Source organism: Arvicanthis niloticus, chromosome 1 (genome assembly GCF_011762505.2).
Source record: "Arvicanthis niloticus isolate mArvNil1 chromosome 1, mArvNil1.pat.X, whole genome shotgun sequence".
Taxonomy (NCBI): Eukaryota; Metazoa; Chordata; class Mammalia; order Rodentia; family Muridae; genus Arvicanthis; species Arvicanthis niloticus.
The window spans coordinates 125,120,829-125,142,688 of record NC_047658.1 but is presented as its reverse complement, the minus strand read 5'-3'; the positions used below and the strand labels follow the sequence as shown (position 1 = coordinate 125,142,688).

The following is a 21,860-nucleotide window of genomic DNA, read 5'->3' as shown; positions in this document are numbered from 1 at the left end:
AGCTGTGACAAGGCATTGTGTTCTTATCTGAACTTGAAAAAGCAGAGAGAGAACTGGAGAATACATATAGTCATGTGACCATGAAGAAGCCAAATGCAGCTGTTAGAGGACAGAGGGGAGGGTGCATGAAGAAATGGTTGCCTTTTGTCACTTGTAGTGACAAAGGACTCTGACTTACTAGTGAGGTTCACATTAACCAATCATTATATCCATATCTATTTCTACCTCAATGCTAGTTAGTAAGTACAATAAATAACTCTGCTCATATATCATGACCTGTTGAGATTAACTTTCTTCTTCCTCTTCTTCCTCATCTTCCTCTTCTCTTTTTCCTTTTCCTCTTCTCCTTCTCCCTCATTCCCCCCTCCTCTTCTTTTTTCTTTCTAGGTGATTTATTAAAAGGCTCAACTATCATCCTACAAGATGCAACTGATTACCTACTGAGAATCTGAGTGCCTGTAGACTGTGCTTGCTAGGGCATCAGATCACTGGGTATTGATAAACACTGGGCACCACAAGGGTATTGATAAACACTGGGCACCACCTGGGTATTGAGACTGTGACTAGGTTAGTTATCACAAGGGAACAATTTCCAAAAGAAAACAGATCAGAAAAGGACTTGCCTTTATTTGGGTGAGAAAGCATTGGTTGTTTTCTTTATGGGTTCAGTCTAGAAGGGGAATAGTTGTGGGGGTCTGCTATGGGTTTATGCACTCAGAAGCTTGGCTCCCAATGTGGGGGCAATAGTGTTATGAGGTGGAATCATTCAGAGGTAGGGCTAGTAGAAGGTGGTTAGATCACAAGGCCACCACCTTCAGGAGGATTGATGAAAACTTCAAGGGACTGTCTTAATTATCATGAGAATGGGTGGTTACAAAACAAATCTAGCCTTTTACTTCCAGGTTCTCCTCCAGAAAGCCCTCACCACAACAGGGCACAAGCCAGAGCCATGCTCTTGAATTTCTACAAGTTTGAGCTAAACAAACAAACAAATAAATCAAAATAAATCTCTCTTTTTTGTAAAGTACCCAGACTCTGGTATTTTGTCAGCACCACAAAATGGACTAACACAATCCAATCTCAGGGCTCTATCTCTTGGGCCCATTTCTATGAGGCAGCAATTCATTCTTACCTCTTTTTCAGAAGTTCATAAACAGTGAGACTGATGAGAGGAAGGCTCACCTGGCTGCATAGTTCCAGGTTCTGGGAGTACACAGCGATCTGCTGCCTCTGCTGCTCCCCTGATGCGAAGTTTGTGATCAGGATGAGGACATCAAAGCCGAACTTGTCTGTGAAGGCTTTCAAATCACTGGTGATGTTGCTGTGAAGCAGGCAGTCCTGAAACAACAGACACACACGAGACTAATGTCTAACTGCCTATTTCAGACAGTTGGCCACAAATCAGCTCAGGCCTCTGATGTATCAGGACAGGTATTTATCACCAGAGGCAAGTGATATAAATGCTTTGAGAAATTTTGGAAAGTTTTATGTTCTGGCCTAAAATATACCTTACTGATTTGTTTTCCCAGACGGAGAAAAGAATATGTCTCTGCCATTATTATCAATTCTTTACACAAGAAAGACATTTTAAACACTTTTTTTTAATTTCATATGCAGTGGTGTTTTCGTGAAAGTATGTCTCTGTGAGGGTGTTGGATCCTCTAGAACTAAAGTTATGCATGCTGGGAATTGAACCCGGATCCTCTGGAAGAGTAGCCAGTGCTCTTACCTACTGAGCCATCTTTAAAGTCCCAAGAAACACATTTTTTATGAAATATTTATCAAGTATTTAAAAAGTACATTTAGCCCTCACTATTTATAATACACACATAAGAATGTCTGTTGTCTCTAATCTTGACCCATCACTAGAAAAGTATGAAGTGTCATATACCAGGAGTTTAGCTGATTGTCTCTTCCTTCAGGAAGTATGGTGAAGCCTATATTCTGGCCCTGGTCTTCATGCATGGTGCATTCTGGTATACTCCTATTCTATAATATTGCTTTCTCTTTTGGTACCTGTAGTGGATTGAATGAGAATGTTCCTCATAGGCTCAGATATTTACACAATTTGTCCCTACTTGGTGGTGCTACTTCTGGAGGTTTAAGAGGTGCAGCCTTGCTGGAGAAAGTACACGGGGAGGTCAGGCCTTAAGAGTAGATGACCTTGCCCTACTTTTGATTTGTTCTGTCTGCTCTGGGCTTGAAGTGAAATATATGATCTCTCAGCTTCCTGCTCCTGCTTCCTTGCTTCCTCATCTCAGTGGGCTCCCATCCCTCCAGAACCATAAGCCAAATAAAACTTCTTTTCCTATAAGCTGCTTTGTTCATGGCATTTTATCACAGCAACAGATAAGTAATTAATAAAGCTTCTTGTGTGTGTCTGTGTGTGGGTGCCATGTGTGTATGCAGATGTCAGAAGACAGCTTTTGGGAGTCAGTTCTTTCCTTCCTTGCTGGGCAGGTCTCTCTTGTTTCTGTTCCTGCTCCGTATACTCCAGGCTGGCTGGCCTGTGAACGTTCACATTATTCTGTCTCCACACCTCATCTTACTGTCGAGTTCTGGGATTAAAGATGCATGCCATTGCATTTGTCTTTTTTTTGTGTGTGTGTGGGTTCTGGAGATTATACTCTGGTTGCCAGAGTGTCTTCAAGCATTCTTATTTGGTGCTCCACCTTGCTGGCCCTACAATTTTGTTTTCTATGATTATTGTTAGATTCTACCCAAATTTCTTGAAGTCGCACTTTGATGAAGTGGCTGAGGACTTCCTTTTTGAGACGGGGTCTCATGGTTATGGAGCAGGGGGTTGAACCCAGGGCCTTGCATATGCTAGCAGAGCACTTTACCGACTGGGCTATAGCTCCAGCTCCTGAGGAATTTTTATTGCAGTGTAGAAGTCCAGGAGAATTCTGTAGCAGTTTTAATGTTGGGGCTATTCCTATTTGTGGCAGCTGTGGAGAGAGCAGTAATGGCTGTGGGATTCCCAGAATGTGGCTCAGTCACCTACAGGAAATGTGTTGACTTCTCAAGCTATGTCAGTTTCAGTGAGAGCCACCTTGTCCATACAATTCTCTCTATTTCTTCAAGAAGCACAGTGAGGCTGGCTAATAAGCCCTGGCATTAACATCTGGCATATACTAGTTGCTCAAGAAATCTTTGTAAACAGACTGGAGAAAAAACCCCCACAAAATCACCCTGTGCTATATGTTCTGTCATAGAATGCATGCACATACTCACAAGCTCACACAGTCTCATACACATGCATGCACACACATTCATACACACATATTCGCATGCACACATGCACCCACACTCACACATGCACATATACACGTGCATGCACTCACATGCATGCACATACAACAGATACACAATTATACAATACAAACCACATACAAACCACACACACACACACACTCAACTAGATAGCCACTATATTAATGAGTTCTACATCTGTGGATTCAAACAATAGTTGATCAGATCACTGGTGTTTAGGAAAAATATATCTGTACTGAGCACATACAGACTTCATTCTAAATAACACAACCACTATCTGCATGTTTTAGGTATTTTAGGTCATCTAATCATGACTTGGTGAATACAGGGGGATGTACATGAGTTAGACATAAATTCAATGCCATTTTACAGAAGATACTTCTATATCTATAGATTTGGGTATTCAAAGAGGACTCTCAGAGCCAATCCCCTCCAGATTCTGAGGAATGGCAGTATACACACACACACACAGACACACACACACACACCACCTCCGCTACCACCATTCTCATCAACCCTATCATGTATAATCAATTAATTGGTAGTGTATCATGCTAACAGTGCAAAACGTCATGATGTATACACAAAGAATTTAAAGAATACTGTGCATTTTTATTTTAATAGCAATTGTAATTATGGATGTTGCAGTACAATATTAAAACCATACAGATGTATTTACCATAGAAAATGTGATTGCCATTCCACCAATCATAACCATTGTGAATGACTGAATAGGTGTGTATAGTTATGGATCGGTTGCCACATTCATATTTGCACATTATATTTGCTTAAGACTTCTTGTTTTGTTTTTGTTTTGTTTTTTTTTGTTGTTGTTTTGTTTTGTTTTTCGAGACAGGGTTTCTCTGTGTAGCCCTGGCTGTCCTGGAACTCACTCTGTAGACCAGGCTGGCCTCGAACTCAGAAATCTGCCTGCCTCTGCCTCCCAAGTGCTGGGATTAAAGGCGTGAGCCACCACCGCCCGACCCTGCTTAAGGGTTCTTATCAGTTACCACAATCACCATTAAACAAACAAGCTCTGCAGTTTTGCTGAATGGAATCTTAAGGTTTATGAAGCCTCTAAGAGACCCTTGGTGGTGGGGGCTTCTATGTGTTGATAAGGCTTGGTTGTATGGTTTTGTTTTTGTTATGTTTTGTTTTTGTTTTTGTTTTGTTTTGTTTTGAGACAGTATCTATTTTCATAGCCCTGACTATCATGGAACTCACTATGTAGACAAGGTTGGCATCAAACTTACAGAGTTGCCTTTGCCTCCTGGGTGCTAGGACTAAGGTTGGGAGCCACTATGCCTGGCTTCTCATGGCAATGATTCTTCTTAGTGATTTTAATAGACCACTTTCCCTTTTAGGTTGCAAGGAGCAACATGTAAGAATCACAAAGCTCTCAGGATGTATTACTGATGTATGCCAAGGATCTATTCAGCTGACTTGGTAATGACATTTGTGATGTTCACATGCAAGAACCTTCGGAATCATGAGATCCAGAAAGTACATTGCCAATACTCTTGCTTTTAACACTCATAGTATCCAAATGCCATCACAGCAATGGTTAAGTTGATGGTTTTAGCATATGAATTCACCCCCAGGAGTTTAGAGTATAGCTTCTCTGACTCAGACTATCCCCTCATGCATAATAAGCATTCAGGAAATAAAATACTCCAAAGTGTCATTTAATTTAATGTTGGACTTTGTGCCACTGTGCATCAAAAGCAGAGCTGATCCTGAAAGCAAGCAGTAAAGACATTTATCTACAGCTTATCCATATCAAGACTTTGTAAGAAGCCTCACAACTTTCCTTTCCAAATATTTTTACATATACAAACCCCCTAACACATTCATAAACTCCTAAAAGTGAGGCATGCCTCCCAAAGAAATGTCTACATGCACTGGTGAACACTGCCCTTGTGTCGCTGAAACAAAAAAGGGTTAATTTAACTCATACCTGAGCATAGTAAGATTCAGAAACCTTACTCAAAAAAAGGCTGTACTTGTCTGCCTTCTGCTATTCAAGAATGTTGGCTACTCTTTGAATTCTTTGCTACACAGACAGACACATCTTGTCCATCAGCACAGGTAAGACCAGACCTTTTGTTAGAAATACAGTTTCACCCACACCCCAGATTCATTGAAGCCGCAGCTGCCTCTGCATCCCACCTACAGAGCTCTGCCTTAGCAAGGGATTGGTCAATGTATTTTCCTCCAAATCTGTCCTTGCCACTCACACTGTACTCCAGGGACTTAGAGGGGTAACATCCCCAACTTCTAATGCTTTCTTTATACTGACCTCACCACAAAACGCCCATGGTTGTGCATTCTAAACACTTTGCTGGTGATTGTTATTTAGTAAGTTAGAGACAAAATCTAAGAACTTGTGCCTTCATCTTTTCCCTTAAGTGATTCTTACAGTCTAGGTCTTCTGGGTAAGATTGCATCAATCCTTCTATGGGTGAGCCCAAACCAAGTGCTGATTGATTAAAAAAAATTTACTGAACCATTTTGGCATACTATCAAACCCCAATACATTTTATAACAATCCCAGCACTGATGCCCCATGTCCTGCCTGTAGTGAACTCACCCACACCAGATCCTATACTACTGGCCTAAGGGTAGCTGTGTCAAGAGTTTCATATTTAAAATAGTCAAACAAGAGAATGAGTGAGAATCTTCAGGAATCTGGGAAGTACAATCTGTTGGTTCTGCTTTTATGCTGGTGCTGTTTGCATAGCATATAATTTATTCTTGTCTTCTAGCTATGGGGAGTCATGTGCTGCAGTGGCTCTTAACGTTGCTGGAGAGCAAGCCGGCCCTGAGTAAACAGCTCTTCATCATCAGCGGAGCCCCACTGTAGACACAGGTTGGCGTTTTATTTCCCCCATCTGCCTTCTACCTGATAAATGACTGTTTTAGTTACACGTATACAAATACGATTTGTTAACCTGCTCAGATGTCTGCAAAATGTTTCTCTCAATTTCAGTTAAATTATATACATGCATATGTGTTTTCTACTTAGTTGGAAAATAAAGAGACACTTCCCTTTATAATTTACCATTCAGTCCCAGGAACACACACACTATCTACATTTGTGAACCATACTAGAATTTAGGAATTTATTGGGAACTGGGAACTGACCAGCCAAATCAGGGAAAATGGCAATTGCTTCTCCCATTAGCGCCCATGGTTCTAAAGATGCAATCATCAAACATTTAGAAGGTTGTGAAAATGTTTGCTTGAATAATCCCTAGCTTTGGAATTAGAAAAATCTAGAAAGGTAGAGAGAAAAAGGGCTGTTATTTTTTTAGCTAAAACCTAATTTAGAGGTCTGAAGAACCCTACAATATGCCGACAATAAAGATGATGATAACATTGACAACAGTCACAGGGCAGAGAAGCAGAAATGATTTGGCTCCACTTGCCCTAATATAGGATCTCAGATTGTGAAAGTGCCTATCTGGTAAGTTTAATGTGTTCGTCATTGGAAATACACAGTCAAATGCAGTGGAAAATTCCATTGTCCAAAAATTCAGTATTGAGGGCTGGAGACGGGGCTCACTGGTTAAGAGCACTTGTTATTCTTGCCGAGAACCCAAGTTCAGTTCTCAGCACTCACATGGTAGTTCACAACCATTCTTAATTCCAGTGCCTAGGCATCTGATACCCTCTTCGCACCTTCTTGAGCACCAAGTACGATCCTGGTGCACATACGTAAATGTAGGCAAAACACTTGCACATAACGTACAATGAATAAATTAATTTTAAAAAATTAAGTAGCAATAATTCAACACCCACCACACAGAGAGAAAGGAAGTAGTAGGAAGTGGCACCAAAATTTTCTAAAACAAAATTTCAGTGTTGAAGCTGAATGCTGGCAGTGCCATGCATCTCACCAAGCAAACTTGATCTAAGTAATGTCTTAAGAACATCTGAGCTGTTAAAGGTGGCATTTCTTAGGATAGAAACAGCACTACCCTGCATGTACCCTCACCTTCTATTGTCTTTTTAGTCTCCCTTGTTTGGTATCTGAACCCATTTTTTTTTCTCAAACTGCTCTTCTCTAAAGTGCCAATCACTCTGAGATGTCCAATCAGATGCATCCCTGTTCTCACCCCATTGGACTTTACCTGCAGGCTGACCCACCTCCTCTTGGGAACACTTTAATTTCCTGATGTCACGCTCTTCTTGTACACACACACACACACACACACACACACACACACACACACACACGCATATCTGTCTGTCTGTCTGTCTGTCTGTCTGTCTGTCTGTCTGTCTGTCTGCATTTATATGAACGTGAGTATGGGTGCCAGAGTCCAGAAGCATTGGGTGCCCTGAAGCTAGAGTTACAGCTGGTTAGAGTCACCCAGTGTGGGTGCTGAGATTCAAACTTAGATCCTCTGGAACAATAGAATGTGTTCTTAACCACAAAATCATCTATCTCTTCAGTCCCAGTCACCATCATCTCTTGCCTAAATACTGCTACCAACATTCCAATTAGTATCCCAGGCTCTCTCCTCTCCCTCTGATCAGTTCACACAACATCAAGAATGGCTTTAAATAATATAAATCAGACCCCAAAGATGGGTCAGCACATAAAGATATTTGCCAACTTGAGTTGGACCCCTGGGTAGAAGTAAACAACAGACAAGTTGTTCTCTACAAAATAAATAAATGAATAATTTTAAAAATGTAAATTATGGGTCTGGCAATTGTAGTCGAGCAGTCGAGATTTTTTGTCAACAATTTATTATGGGGATTTCGTATAATCCTCAAGGACAAGGTATTGTGGAAGAGGCCCATGGAACTTTAAAAAGATTGGTGAGACATACTGTTGCTGAGACAAAGAACTATGCCATCCTGTGAGCTTGCTGAGTGCCCTGACAAGGGTGACTAGGGAGCTGTATTGAACATATTTTCCTGACTCACCTTTGCTTGACTATATCCCAGATATATCCCTTGCCTCAAGTTTTTAGACCTTGTGGGATAGAGAATCAAAAAGAGAAATTATAATGTCTCTTGTATTCTTCTTAAAGGTGACCAGCTATTAGGACTCAATCATATACTAGTCTAGAAATCAATCCAATATTGGAAATAACAGTCTACTTTTGGAAGACTGGATCTGGACACTGCCAGAGACATATTTGGAAGTTAGCTGTAGCTCACTATGATGTTACGATAGCAAGAGATAAAGTTGGGACAAGAACTGGATTTCAAACAAGGGTTAGTGCATGTTTTAAGGCTCTTTTAATTGTCAAGATAAAATTGGTTTTGTCTCTTCTACAGTATTTATTGTAAGTTGCATTGACTGTATAATTTCCAATTGTGTTAGTGTGTTGAGACCTGGCATGTCTGTTATGGGGGGGTCTATCAACCAGCTTTTGTCTTACTGCCCTGAGTATTAAAAAACCTTGACTCATTGAAAAAAAGCTTGAAAGTGCTGGAAGAAGTGAGTTAGGCTTTAAGCAGAAGCAAGAGGGTAGTAGGCTTGATTATTGCTGGTATAACAGCCTTAATTCCATTAATTGCTAGCACCACTGCTTCTGCAATAGCATTGACACAAGGAGTTAAGACAACTATTTTTGCTAACCATTTAGCAAAAAAAATGTTTCTTGTGTATAGAGTATACAAAAAGATTTATATAGGTATCTGGAACAACAGATGATTCTCTATAACCTATTCAAATTATCTGAAGGAGGTTTAGGGTTCAAGAGTCAGGAGCCATCCCAAGTGTCATGACAAATATCACTGGAGTAATGTTACTTTTGAAATTCACAATGATTGTCATTATAATTAGAAAAAAAGTTTAAAGACACCTGTAGGATATTTGGCATAATCCTAACACCTCTCTGGATGTGTTAACTTTGCATAGTGAGATTATGAATTTAAAGAATGCTTCTCTGTTGAGCTTTCATGATGCAGATAATGCTGATAAAACTGTCCATGGCCTGAGGTCAATATTTCCATTTTGGCCAAACCTCAGGAATGGCATATATAGTTTGATCAGGCTAGCCTTTCTTGTCCTGGGAATACTTTTATTCCTGCCCATCATGTTAAAGCTTGTCTCTAACTACATCAACAGTCTGGCAGCCAAAGTACATGACTTGAAACTGATAATGGACCCCCAGACAGAGTTATTAATTTAACAGGCTGGCAAGCCAAGGGCAGGCAAGATTCTGCACAGAGCCTTACCAACCTAAGACAGAAGTGCATTGCTTTTGATAATGCTTATTCCATGATGGGTAAGGAAGGCATTCTTGTCAGAACAACCTAAGACAGGCTCAGTCTTGTTAATGAAATAAAAGGGGGGCTTTATTTGAGGCTGCTTGGCAAGAAGCTGACATGGGCCAAGGACAAGGAAATGGCTTGCTTGGCAGGCATATGACATTGGCCAAGGACAAGGAAATCGGCTTCAGGCAAGAATCTGACATTAGGCTAGAACAAAGAAGTAATTTCAGGTAGAACTCTAAATCTTAGGCTAAAACAAAGATATAATCTCAGACAGGAATCTAAATTTTAGGTTAGAACAAGAAAGTAGGCTTCAGACATGAAAATGACCTTGGGCTAGGATAGGGAAGTAGGCTCAGATACTTTGGTCATCCTGATAAGCCCTTAAAAACAGTGATCACGGGAGTGTTCATGTAACTGGGTTTAATGCCTTGCTTTTTCTTTGACTATTTGTGTTTATTGTATTGCTTGTTCATTGACTATTCGCATCTATTGTATTGCTAGACCCTCAACCTAGAACTGACCTTAATACATGCATGTAATCAAAGTGGTATAAAAGCGTAAAGGAAGAGGGAGTATAGGATAGGGGGTTCTAGGGAGGGGAAATGGGGTAAGGGGATGTCATATGTATTGTAAATAAATAAAATATCCGATAAAAATGTAAATCAAATAATAGCACTTTCTTATTTAGAACCCACTGTCTCCCAGTGCTGTTATTATTACTTACCATCATTTTACTTTCCTTAATAAGATGAGAAATAATTAGTACCCTTGAGTACAAGAATTTAAATAAAACATTTAGAATTAGATGTTCCAGCAGAAAAATTTGGAAAACATAGAGGATAATTTACAACTTTAATACAAATATTAAATAAATGTAATAGTAAAATCTTTACTCTTTTTTTCTGTCATTGGTATTTCCAAATGGATGCTCACGCATGTGTTTTAGCAAACAAGCATAAAGAAAGAATTGACATGCATACAATATTCATGGACAAAAGTATTCATGGGCTTATTACCTTAAAAACTAATACTCAGAAAGAAAATCAGTGTGGCCAACAACTAAGAAATTGTCAATAAATTATGCACCAGTAAAACAAACAAATAATATAGTATTGTTAAAAATCAAAGAGTAGTTAAAAAAACTCAAAACAGGCAAGTATGATCCAATTTTTATATGGAATACAATTAAATAATATTTTAATATAAAATTTGATACTTCTTTGATATAAAATCTCATTTGAGGGCTGGTGAAATGACTTGGTGGGTTAAGGGTTTTCTTAACAAGCCTGATAACCTGGGACCCACATGATGCTGTCCTCTGACCTCTGACTTCCACAGATACCCCATGGCACTCATCCCTGTCCCCCCAAAATAAATAAAAATTTAATTAAGAATTATCATTTGCAGTGAGTATTAAGACACACTGATATTACATCATCACCAGCAGTCAAGCTGTTGATGTAAACAACTTTGCAGGTCTCCATTTTAGGGCATGTCCTCTAAAGTTTTCTAGCCAAGACTTTGGTTGTCATCAGTTAGATATCATGGCTCTGATACTCACTACCTCAGTGAGTGAAGTTCTACCTCTGAGTCTCAGTTTCCTCAGCTGTCAGCCCCTGCTTCCTAGGAGGACAGTGAGAACTAAGATAGTATAGGAAAAGCCAGCCAGGCACCCTGGACACAACATTAGACAACAGGTTTCTTTTCTTTTCCTAGTCATTAAACTGTTAAGAGGCCCACTCTCAGGGTTTGTGAAATTCATCCAACCATAGAAATTATTTTGTGAGATACTGTGTGTGGGACTCCCTGTTTGTAGAATGACTCTTTTATATCCTTCCAACCACTTAACTTTCCAATGATGACCTCACTAATCGTTAAGTCACTTAAATAACATACATGTAAAGTCTTACAATCTGGATGATGTAGGAAACCGCAAAGCCAAATCTGATCAAAGCTGGCTTTACAATGATGTGATATAAGATGTAAAACCTCTTGGCAAGGCAGTGTTTATCTTAGTAGCAGAATCTTCATCCCTTGCTCCTGGTAGAGCTAATGAGCTTCTGTTTGCCAGTCTGCACATAACATCTTTTAAAGCACCAACAGAAACATGAAGTGATTTTTCATCCCTTAAGTCAAAGTTCCATGGATGGAGCCCCTTCCTTCATCATCAGTGGCCTTTAGTGAACTTTTCTTCTGATGCTAATTTATTCCACAGAGGCCCAGCATTTTGGACTACACTCCTAGCCCAAAACAGTTGTCTCCCATACAAGCTAACATGAAGTGGATTGACTAAAGCTATTATTAAATGTAATGCTGTAATATTACTGACAAGGTGTTCCCAGCCCTGTTACATCTGTATTCGTTACTTCTGGCAGGAAATGAAAATAAAAATAGACTAAGTGGCTATCATTTGTAGGTAGAATGCTTGTAAATAAAAGCCATTACTAAGATTAAAACAAGCGTATACAGCTGCAGTTTGAATAGAGTCTTAAAGGCAGAGTTTGACAGTCCTTAAGTTCTGCAGGCTCAGTGGGAGGCACGGACTGCTGAGTTACTGAAATTGAGGTGTCTACTTTGACATTTAGACTCTGTGTGGATTTATTTCTAGACTGAGGGCTATTTTCATTTTTAATCAAGATATAAGAAAAATGCTGAGGTATGGCTACAAATGTCCTAAATGAAAGCTTCATGATTTATACCCCCACGTTTCCATTATGATGTTTAAAGTATTCAGCAATAATAAAGTCTGATCATCTTGACAGGAAAATGATTTATGAGAACACAAAATGCATAAATTAAAATTTTATTTATTCTATTTTACATACATTTTTAATTGCTAAACAAAGACATTTTCCATACTTTCCCTAGATACTATCTTTTTTTTTTTCATACGCTATTGTTTTTGTTTCTTATTTTTAAAAGGCAACCAAGGCATTCTAGTAGCTAAAGAGCTTTCCTGGGCCTATTAAAACTAGACTGGATATAATGTTTTGAAAACAGAGTCAGAGAGCGTATGTTTTCATCCTTATAATTAAAAATTATTTTGTGAAAATATTTTGTGAGCTTTTAAAAAGCTATTATGCAAAATCAACATATAGCACCATACGTATCAATAAGCTTTATAGATTGAGTGCTTAGTTTTATTGATTTAAGGTAAAACTAATTTCCTAATACAAATTAACAGTACTGCATTAAGCATCTGGGTAGCTATGTTTTATTGTCTTTCATGAACTTCCTGGTGCTCTTGTGTGGTTAGTAACATTGTCTCTGTCTTGTATTAGGACAAGGGGGCTCAGAGGAGGTTAAGTAGTTGATGTTACACAGCTTCTATACATGAAAAAACAGGATTCTTCTTCCCACTAGTCTAGGTTTTATTTTAACTCTGATTTTATCGCCACATGAGAGTCTTCCTCATGGAGGACATTACAGAGAGATTTAGCTTTTAATTTAATAAAAGATAATTTTTTCCTACTGTCTTCACTTCTGTTCAATAGTGGCTCTCCCTTGCCGCTCTGCACAAGCTTGCCATAGCCTTGACTTTCACAACTGTGGTTATGCAGCTTGGTTTTACTATCACCATGCCTCAGGACTGACTTCTAGTTTCTCACCCACTCCACCAAATGTAAATGTGGAGTTATGTTAATTATGGACTGTTGATTGTGTCAGAGCCTAAGATTGAAAACTCAAAGAAACTTCTATAAAGAAGAATGTTGAAATGTTCTTGCAGCAACATGCCCCGCCCCTACTCTTTCTGGTTTCATGTAGCTCAGGCTAGCCCCTCGTTGAAGACTACAGCAATCTTCTCATCCTCCAGCCTCCGCTTTCCAAGTGCTATTAAGTAGTAGTAATAGTAATGTGCCATCATCACACCTGGCTTCGGCGGTGCTAGGCAATTGAATTCCAGGTCTCATTTGTATTAACTAAATACCACCAACTGAGCGTGCTATATCTATCCACAACTCAGCAACACGTGCTTTCAGATCTGTAAATTACGGGGCTGGGCAGTAGATCTTGCATAATCCCTGCTTGTCCAGAATTATGCTAATTGGAGATTTTTCTTCCTCCAATACCTTAGACAGAAGCAATGGGCTGCTCCCACATCACCATTTATTGTAATATAAATGCATCATACCCAAACATACTCCCAACACTGTTTCTTGTCTGCTCAACAGCCCACAGGAACAAGAATTGAGATTTATGGAGGAAGCAAGGGACTGAATAGGACTGACTTCTGCTTTTGTTTTCCTCTCTGATCAAGTGGGCATCTTAACAGGAGAGGCCTACGGCTGCAGCATCCACTAGTTAAGGCACAACTGTCAAGACACATACGAACGTCAGCAGTTGGCAAGTGTTTTGATTAAGTCAGGCCTGTGGGCATCTGTGAAGGGAAAGCTTCATCGTCTGTCATGCAATGACTCTTGTAAGGCCCTCACTCAAACTGATGAATGCAAGAACACACAGAGGGACTGTGTATTCACTAAAAACTGAAAATACCTGGTCCTATGTGATGGGACATGAAAGACAGGAGCAAGAAGTGGTAGAGCGGGAAGGAGAAAAGGAGGCAGAAGAGGACAAGGAGGGGGAGGAGGGAGAAGATAGGATAGGCTGAGAGGTAATTCTTCAAAGCTCAGGTATAAGTAACAAGCTTTATGAGAGGGATCGAGCTGGTTTCTGGCCACCTCTGAAGTGAGCTCAGGTTTGGTTTCATCTTCGCTGTCTCTAGCATACAGAGGTGCCAATGTGGCCCCAGTGAGAGGTGACCTGGAAAGAGGTGCTTGAAAAAGTCCTTCATGAATCATGTTGATTCAGATAAGCGGTCAGTAGGAGACTGAGGACTTAGAAAAGGGACTTTCACAACCTGCTGAAGACAGTCATCATTTCATTGACTAGCTCACACTATGTGCATTTTCTTTCCCTCCCTCCCGCCTTCCCTCCTTTGTTTCCCCCTCCATCCCTCCCTCTCTTCCTTATTCTCTCCCTCCCCCTCTTTTCTTCCCTCCCTCATTCCCCTCTTCATCCTTACCCCTCTTCCTCCCCCTCCTTCTCCTTTTTCTTCTCTCTGTCTCTCTCTTTCTTTCAAGGTCTTATGTGACCCAGGCTGTCCTCAAACCCACTATATACTTGATGATCAGTATCAACAATGAATCTTCCTGTCTTTCTCTCTCTTGCTCCCAAGTGCTAGTAATACAGACAAACAACACCACATCCAGCTAATTTACATTTTCTTTAAGGATACGATCAACAATCACCCAAACTTTCTGCTCTTGCATGCTGTTTAAAGACACTGAAGAAGGGCTATGTGGCTCGTGTTCAGGACCCTTCTTGTTCATGCACGCTTATGAGGGAATAGACCATTCAGGAAATATATGTCATAGGAAAGCCACTCCCTAGGCATGCTTTATATTTTGAAATGATAGAACCTGGACAATAATTGAACTACCAAGTAAAAATAATAGTAATATATTATTTCCATGACTGTGTTATAGACGTAAAAACATTCCCTGTTGGTCGGTTTTAAGCATAAGCCTGGACTCTCCTGGCTTTATTGATTTCCCTTCATAAAAGTAACGAATGAGCTGGAAGACCATTTCAGTAAAGCAGAAGACCTCACTCCATTGTAGGTTCCTTGTTCTGCCTTCCAGAAGCCACCACATGATCTCTAGAGCACTTCAGCACATGTGCGGTGCACATATACATTGGATGCATCTGAGCTATGTCAATATTAACCTGACCAAATGAATATCAAACTGTCTCTTTTGTTCCTCTTGTTTCTCACATGGGGAGCACAATATGGCTCTTGTCAGAGGTGCTTCATCATTTGAATTCAAGGAAACTGTTAGTACAGTTTGGGATTCGTTCTTCATGGGCAGATAGATATCCTGATGGGTCTAATGAAGCCTTTCTGCTGACAACTCATTTGCTAAAAATATCCAAGCATCACCAAGTGTAAGGGGTGGTACGCTATGTCCCTTTTGCTAACAACCCAGTGAAAGTAATTAATTATTTTTGAAGTCTAAAAAAATCTACCCATCAAGACACACACCTCTTACCACACTTTGATATGCTTTTGCTGGGTTCCATTTGCTCCCTGATAAACTTGGTGCCATCTCTAAATTGGAAAATAATAGGGTAAACACCAATCTTGGAGCACACACGCAGAGGCAACAGTCTGTGTGTGCCATTTGTTGCAATCTAAGCTAATTACCAGAAAACCCCCTCCAGAAAGCAGATACACTCTAGGCTCTGTGATTTTACTTTCCCTTGGAGGTATGTGTATGTGTGCATATGTATGCATGCATGTGTCTATGTGTCTCTGTGTTTCTCTCTCTCTCTCTCTCTCTCTCTCTCTCTCTCTCTGGTGTGTGCATGCAAACATGCATGTGTGTGTCAGGGGACTAGAAGAGGTCCTCTTTAGGAATTTCACTCACAGTGTTGTGACTCTCTTGGCCTCAAGCCACAGGAATTACCTACGATTGGCTTAAGTAAAATGATAAAGGCTATGAGGAACATTTGAAAAGACATTCTAGATGCTCTGATGGCAAGAAGGGTGTCCAGAAGTATGAAGGACATTCTGCATTACCATGGCCAACTGGTATCCTTCACGGGGTAGAAGATGGGTATCTTCAGCAAGCCAGCACAGTCCATTTGAATTTAGTTGGCACCTGCTCTCTTTTGGTCTTGAGTTTGAAAATTTTGGTAAAATAATTTTGATCCTACTTGGATTGGGTACAGTATCCCTGGAGTCAAACGACTGTGAATTGCAAAGACTACCACTCGCAGAAGAGGCATCAGTTACATGAAGTTTGTGAATGAGGCTCGTTTTCTGGAGGCACCCCCTTTCCAAATATATACACTCTTTATATTTCCATGTAATCCCCAGAAAACCAACCCAGACGCAGCAAGAGCAGGATGAAGCTTAGAAATAGCAAACCCACAAGATACTAAGCTCACAAAATGAGAGCTGCACTTAAATAAAGTTTTAAAAAAAGCAATATAATACAAAGAAAGAAAAGGAAGCTAAAACTCCCTGGTGTTTTTTCTGTTTAGTCAAGGTAATCCTTAGGAGTTCAAATCTCTAGCATGGCTGTTAATCATCTACAGTTTTTAGTGATGGAGGATGCCAAGCAGGAAGAGAGAAAGGAGGAACCTTCTTCATCCACCAACTCCTTCTGCATCCACCAACTCCCAGGCATCATTTGAAGTATTTATCGATATGTTATTTAATTGTATAAAATATTTGATTTGAAACACTTGATTATATAAAACATTTATTGATAAAAAATAACATATAAGTAAGTCAGCTTCCTCCAAGACAAGCACCCTGGCTGGTGGTGAGAAATACCCAGAAGGACGGAAAACCCATGAGAAGGAGACAGATTTCCAATGCTATAAAAGAATAAGGGGCTTGTAACTCGCTGTCTGTCGGGGCCGTGGAAGGGTATCCTGGTTCTTGGGTTGTGAGTGTTTGGCCACGCCCCCCAGAACACAGGCTCCTGACAGGAGGTCTAATCTCCATTCAACCTGCACCCTTCAGTCACAGTAGAGGGTGTGATTGACAGGTCTCCACCTCCAGAGATTAAAATATTGATGAGTTATCTAAAGGCTGGGCGTAGCTAATTAAGTTATTCCCTCCCCTCTTCCCCGTCCCTATAAAAGCCAGGGGAGCCTGGCTTTTGGGGGGAACGTGAACCATCTACACCCATTCACCACTCCATGAACAACTCCATGAATAAAAGCTTTGGAAAACTGGACTCCACGTGTCTCCTGGGCCTGCACCTCCTTAAGGCAGCCGCTGGCTCGCCCACAGCGGCTGCGTGAATGTGGGACCCTCCGCTGGTTTGGAAAGCCCGCCTGGGACCCCACTGCTGGACCACCGTGGGACTCCCCCCACGAGGTTTTTTCCCACAGCTGTCAAGGGCTGGCTTTCCATTGCTAGATTAAAAATAAACTATTGTTGTCTAACAGAGAGTGAACAGAAGTCCGCAGGCTGCTTATAGTTAATTGCAGGGTTAAAGATAAACCAGCAGTGAGCTTCAAACTGGCCCAAAGCTAATAGAATAAGAAGGGAATTGTGGAGCAGTAAACACAGTTACTCATGATTGCCTCCTATCTTCAACACATAGCAAGCTAGACCAATGCTTAAACCAAATCATAGGAAGGGTAAGTATTCCCCTCTTGGTTGGTCTGAAAGTGTGGAATGCGGTTTTCATGCCCAAGGCTCATACCATCTTGAGAAGAAGGTAATTTTGCCACCATTCAGGAAAAAAGAACAAGACAGAGGCCCTGGGCACCTGATTCTTTCTTTCTTTTCTGGTGTGCATACCTCACTGGCCAAGGTATATTTCAAAACATTTGTTTTTAATATGTTTTTAACTGAAATAAAATTATGTCACTTTCTCTCTGCCTCCAGCTTCTTTCAGATCCCCTTTCACAAACTCCTTCTGCCCCTCCACTCAAGTGTATATAAAAACACACAAATACAACTGGCTAAGTCTGTTTTTTGTTGCTAGTGTGTATGAACTGGCTGGTTTTGTGTGTCAACTTGACATAAGCTGGAGTTATCACAGAGAAAGAAGCCTCCCTTGAGGAAATGCCTTCATGAGATCTAGCTGTGGGTGGTGCCATCCCCGGGCTGGTAGTCTTGGGTTCTATAAGAAAGCAAGCTGAGCAAGGCAGGGGAAGCAATCCAGTAAGTAACATCTCTCCATGGCCTCTGCATCAGCTCCTGCTTCCTGACCTGCTTGAGTTCCAGTTCTGACTTCCTTTGGTGATGTAGAGCAATGTACAAGTGTAAGCTAAATAAACCCTTTCCTCCCCAGCTTGCTTCTTCTTTATGATGTTTTGTGTAGGAATAGAACCCCTGACTAAGACAATGTATATGGTTCCACTGTGCCTTAGACAACCAATAAAGGAGCTCCCAGGGAGAGGCTAATTTTCCTTCTCCAGAGGTTATATGTTGCCTTTAGTTATTCAGGTAGCGTGGGATCCCTGGAAATTTCCACACTGGTCTCCTACATTGGCCCAGTCTTGTTTATGCAGCCATTTCTAGGACAGACTGTCTCAAGGCAGACTTCGTGGTATTCTGACCCTTACAATGTTTCCAACCCCTCTTTTATCATGTTTCCCATAGAGGCAGGAGCTATGATATAGATATAACTGTTGTGGTGGGCATCATATGATCCAGTGACCTCTCCATTGTGGGTTTCTGTGGTGGTCTGCATTTGCCCAACATGGTTGCTATAAGCCAGACCCAGGTTCCCAGAAGAGCAGCAAAGGATCAGTTCAGTTCTGGAGTCTGAACTTTGGTCCTGTGCTTACGAACAAAAATACCTCCAAAGCCCAAATAGAACATTTTGAAAGACTAAACTTTATATTTAAGATTCCCTCAAACCTGCAAACCTATCTTTTAACCCCAGTTATCCTGAAATACAGTAGCTATGGAGGGATCCATCATATCCTGCAGCACGCCTGATGCCTTGCAAGTATTCAGTAGGCAGCTGGCATCCTCGGCTGGTACCTTAGGCTACAAAGGAAGATGAGTTTTGCCAGAACTCACTTTTGGGCCTGGATTATTATCTAAACCTATATGTTCATATCGCCAGTTCTCAACCCTGACTGTGTCTCAGAATGATCCAGGAAGCTGTAAAATAAAACAACACCAACAGGAAGCAAAAAGAAGCAGAGAGCAGATCCCCTGAAATTTAAATTAAAAGCGGGAGTCTATTTTATAGTTTCTCTTCTGTTAGTCTCAATGCAGGTGGGGTGATGAAACAGTAACTTCATGGATACAAAGAATCATTTTCAATACGTAGCATCTTGACATAGTTTCTACATCTGCTGTTTTTGTTTCTATGTAAACACGAACATCACACATTCTACATACACATGCAAAAAAAGTTGAGAATTGATAGTTCAGCATTCAAATCCTGGCTCCATATGCTGGGTGTCTTTATGCATGCTACTTGATTATGCTAATCTACAGCACCTTCATTGGGAAATTGAAACAATGGCCTACTTATAAAATAAAGTGAGATAATATGACACACACTCGCTTACAGAGCTCTCACAATGTGGCATTTTTTGAAACCTTTGTTTACATTACATGAGCTGTAGAGTTTCTGGTATAAAAGGACTCTCTGGTAGAGATGAAGAGCCCCTGGCATATGAATTGGTTAAAGAGCTAGGTTCTTCTCCAGAAACCACCCTTCCTGTGTTCCCTGTCAATGACATAGCTGCATGAAAATCACATGAGGGTTCCTGAAAACACATACTCCTGGTCCCGTGTCCAGAGAGCTTGAGTCAGTAGTCTGGTGCTGTCTGGCCTAGCAAGTTCCTAAAGCTGATACGTGGGTCTGAAGATGACATTTTTGAATGGTTTGGTGAAGTTCCTAATCTGCTAAAGAAAGAGCCTACAAGACAGTAAGATTTTCAGTTTTATCTTTCTTGATGCTTTAAAAATTGAAGCTTTATAGTGGACGGTTTCTAGTTGCTGCTTGTTCTGGTTCATATCAGCAGTCACGATTTGGATAAGCAATTGCTCAATTTAAAAATTAGATTTCAGGGATTGGAGAGATGGCTCAGTGGTTAAGAACACTGGCTTATCTTCCAGAACACCCACACAGAGTCACTCTAGTTCCAGGGGATCTAAAGGCCTCTTCTGGCCTCTATGCAGGTAAAATGATCATCTATCTATCTATCTATCTATCTATCTATCTATTTATCTATCTATCTATCTATCTAACTATGTGTGTATGTATGCATATATACACACACATATATACATATGTATATGTATAACTAATTAATTAAACATTTGGTTGGGAAGGAAAATTGATTTTAAAAGAAACACTCTATAAGAAACTAAACCAGCAATTTCATTCAAACTCAAAAGTAAAATTATGTATCCATTTATATTTTGTTTCAAAGTAAAATCTTTATGAGCACTTACAAGTATTAGTAGCTCTTGTAGGAATCACACACAGCAAACAAAGGTCTCTGTTCCTAATCGTAGTTCATTCATACAGGATAAAAGCAGGCATGAGACAAAATCGGAATGCAGATCCCCACCCCACTTCTGTAGCAGGACATGTCTTCCCTCCAAACAGATATTACCTCACTTCAGAGTCTCTCCAAAGCATTAATTTATTCTACCAGTTTACACAAAATTATGTAATTATATTAACTGCTCTGAATAGATTTGGGAACAAACACAGCTGATACTTGGTAAACATTGACTTTAGTCACAGGGTGTTCACACACCTGTGCTTCCGTAGCCGGTTTCCAGTGAGCTTGGAGCGTTCTGCTGAGGTTATCAGTCAGCATGCGCTACAGAACAGAATGGTGGATTCACAACTCCTCTGTCAGTTAAGGAAAGATCAATGGAGTTTCACTGTCAGAGACCAAGCCCCGCCCACCCCCGCCCAAATAATGTCAGTTTCTCCTGGGTGATGGCTGTGTGCCAATTTGACTATACTCTAAGTAACATATATTAGCTAACACTATTAGAACACACATGCATACACACACACACACACACACACACACACACACACACAAACCAAAACCAAAACCAAAAAAACCTGAAGGAGTCCAAATAAAAAGCAGGATATGTTACTAGCTGTGAGTATTCTTAAACGTCCTCCATTTGCAAAATGAGAAACACGGGTACTCAAGACGTGTCTGAATAGCTACAGGGTCCTTAATTCAAATGGAGAAGTGATAACAGGACAGGAGCCTGGTTGCATTTTGTAGGCACGCTTATGCTTCTGGGAGAGTTGATCCCTTATTTATTTATTTATTTATTTATTTATTTATTTATAAATACACTAGCAAGTGTCCAGTGTTCTTGGCGGGGGGGGGGGTCCCCAAGACAGGGTTTACAACACAGAGAGATAGATACACTTGAACAAAGCACCTCCCAGGGAACCAGCAGCATCTCTCTCCAGCATGGTCTCTACCCAACCCCACACATTTTAGTCTTTTGGATGTGAATTTTGAATCATCTTATTTCTTTACATTTTGTTCTTGTTTGGGTGGGTGTATTTTGTTAATTTTTTTTTCGTACAATGTATTTTGATCCTATTCTCCCCCAACTCCTCCCAGATCCTCCCCATCTGTCTACCCATCCAACTTCAGGTCCTCTCTGTCTCTACACCAAAACCATTGGCTCTTGTTGTGTTTTGATTTCCATTGCCTCTTGTTTACTCTGAGAATCAAGCAGTGGCTACTGCTTTTGTGTTTCTTACATGGTCACCAAGAGAAGTAACCCAGCCTCTGAGAGGCAGGGGCAACTAACTTCAGCATGTGCAGTGTCCAAGTTGTGTTGTTTGTCTATGTCTGGTTTGTCC

General features: G+C 40.5%; 1 protein-coding gene across 8 annotated transcripts in view; it reads right to left on the bottom strand.

The window, feature by feature from the left end:
• Prune2 (prune homolog 2 with BCH domain) overlaps positions 1-21,860 on the bottom strand; it is a 276,004-nt gene that overhangs the window by 112,741 nt on the left and 141,403 nt on the right. For all 8 annotated transcript variants that reach the window (XM_076918245.1, XM_076918227.1, XM_076918232.1 and 5 more), the window contains exon 7: positions 1,183-1,338. In XM_076918245.1, the coding sequence (XP_076774360.1) occupies positions 1,183-1,338 (156 nt within the window). The remainder of the gene's footprint in view (positions 1-1,182; positions 1,339-21,860) is intronic.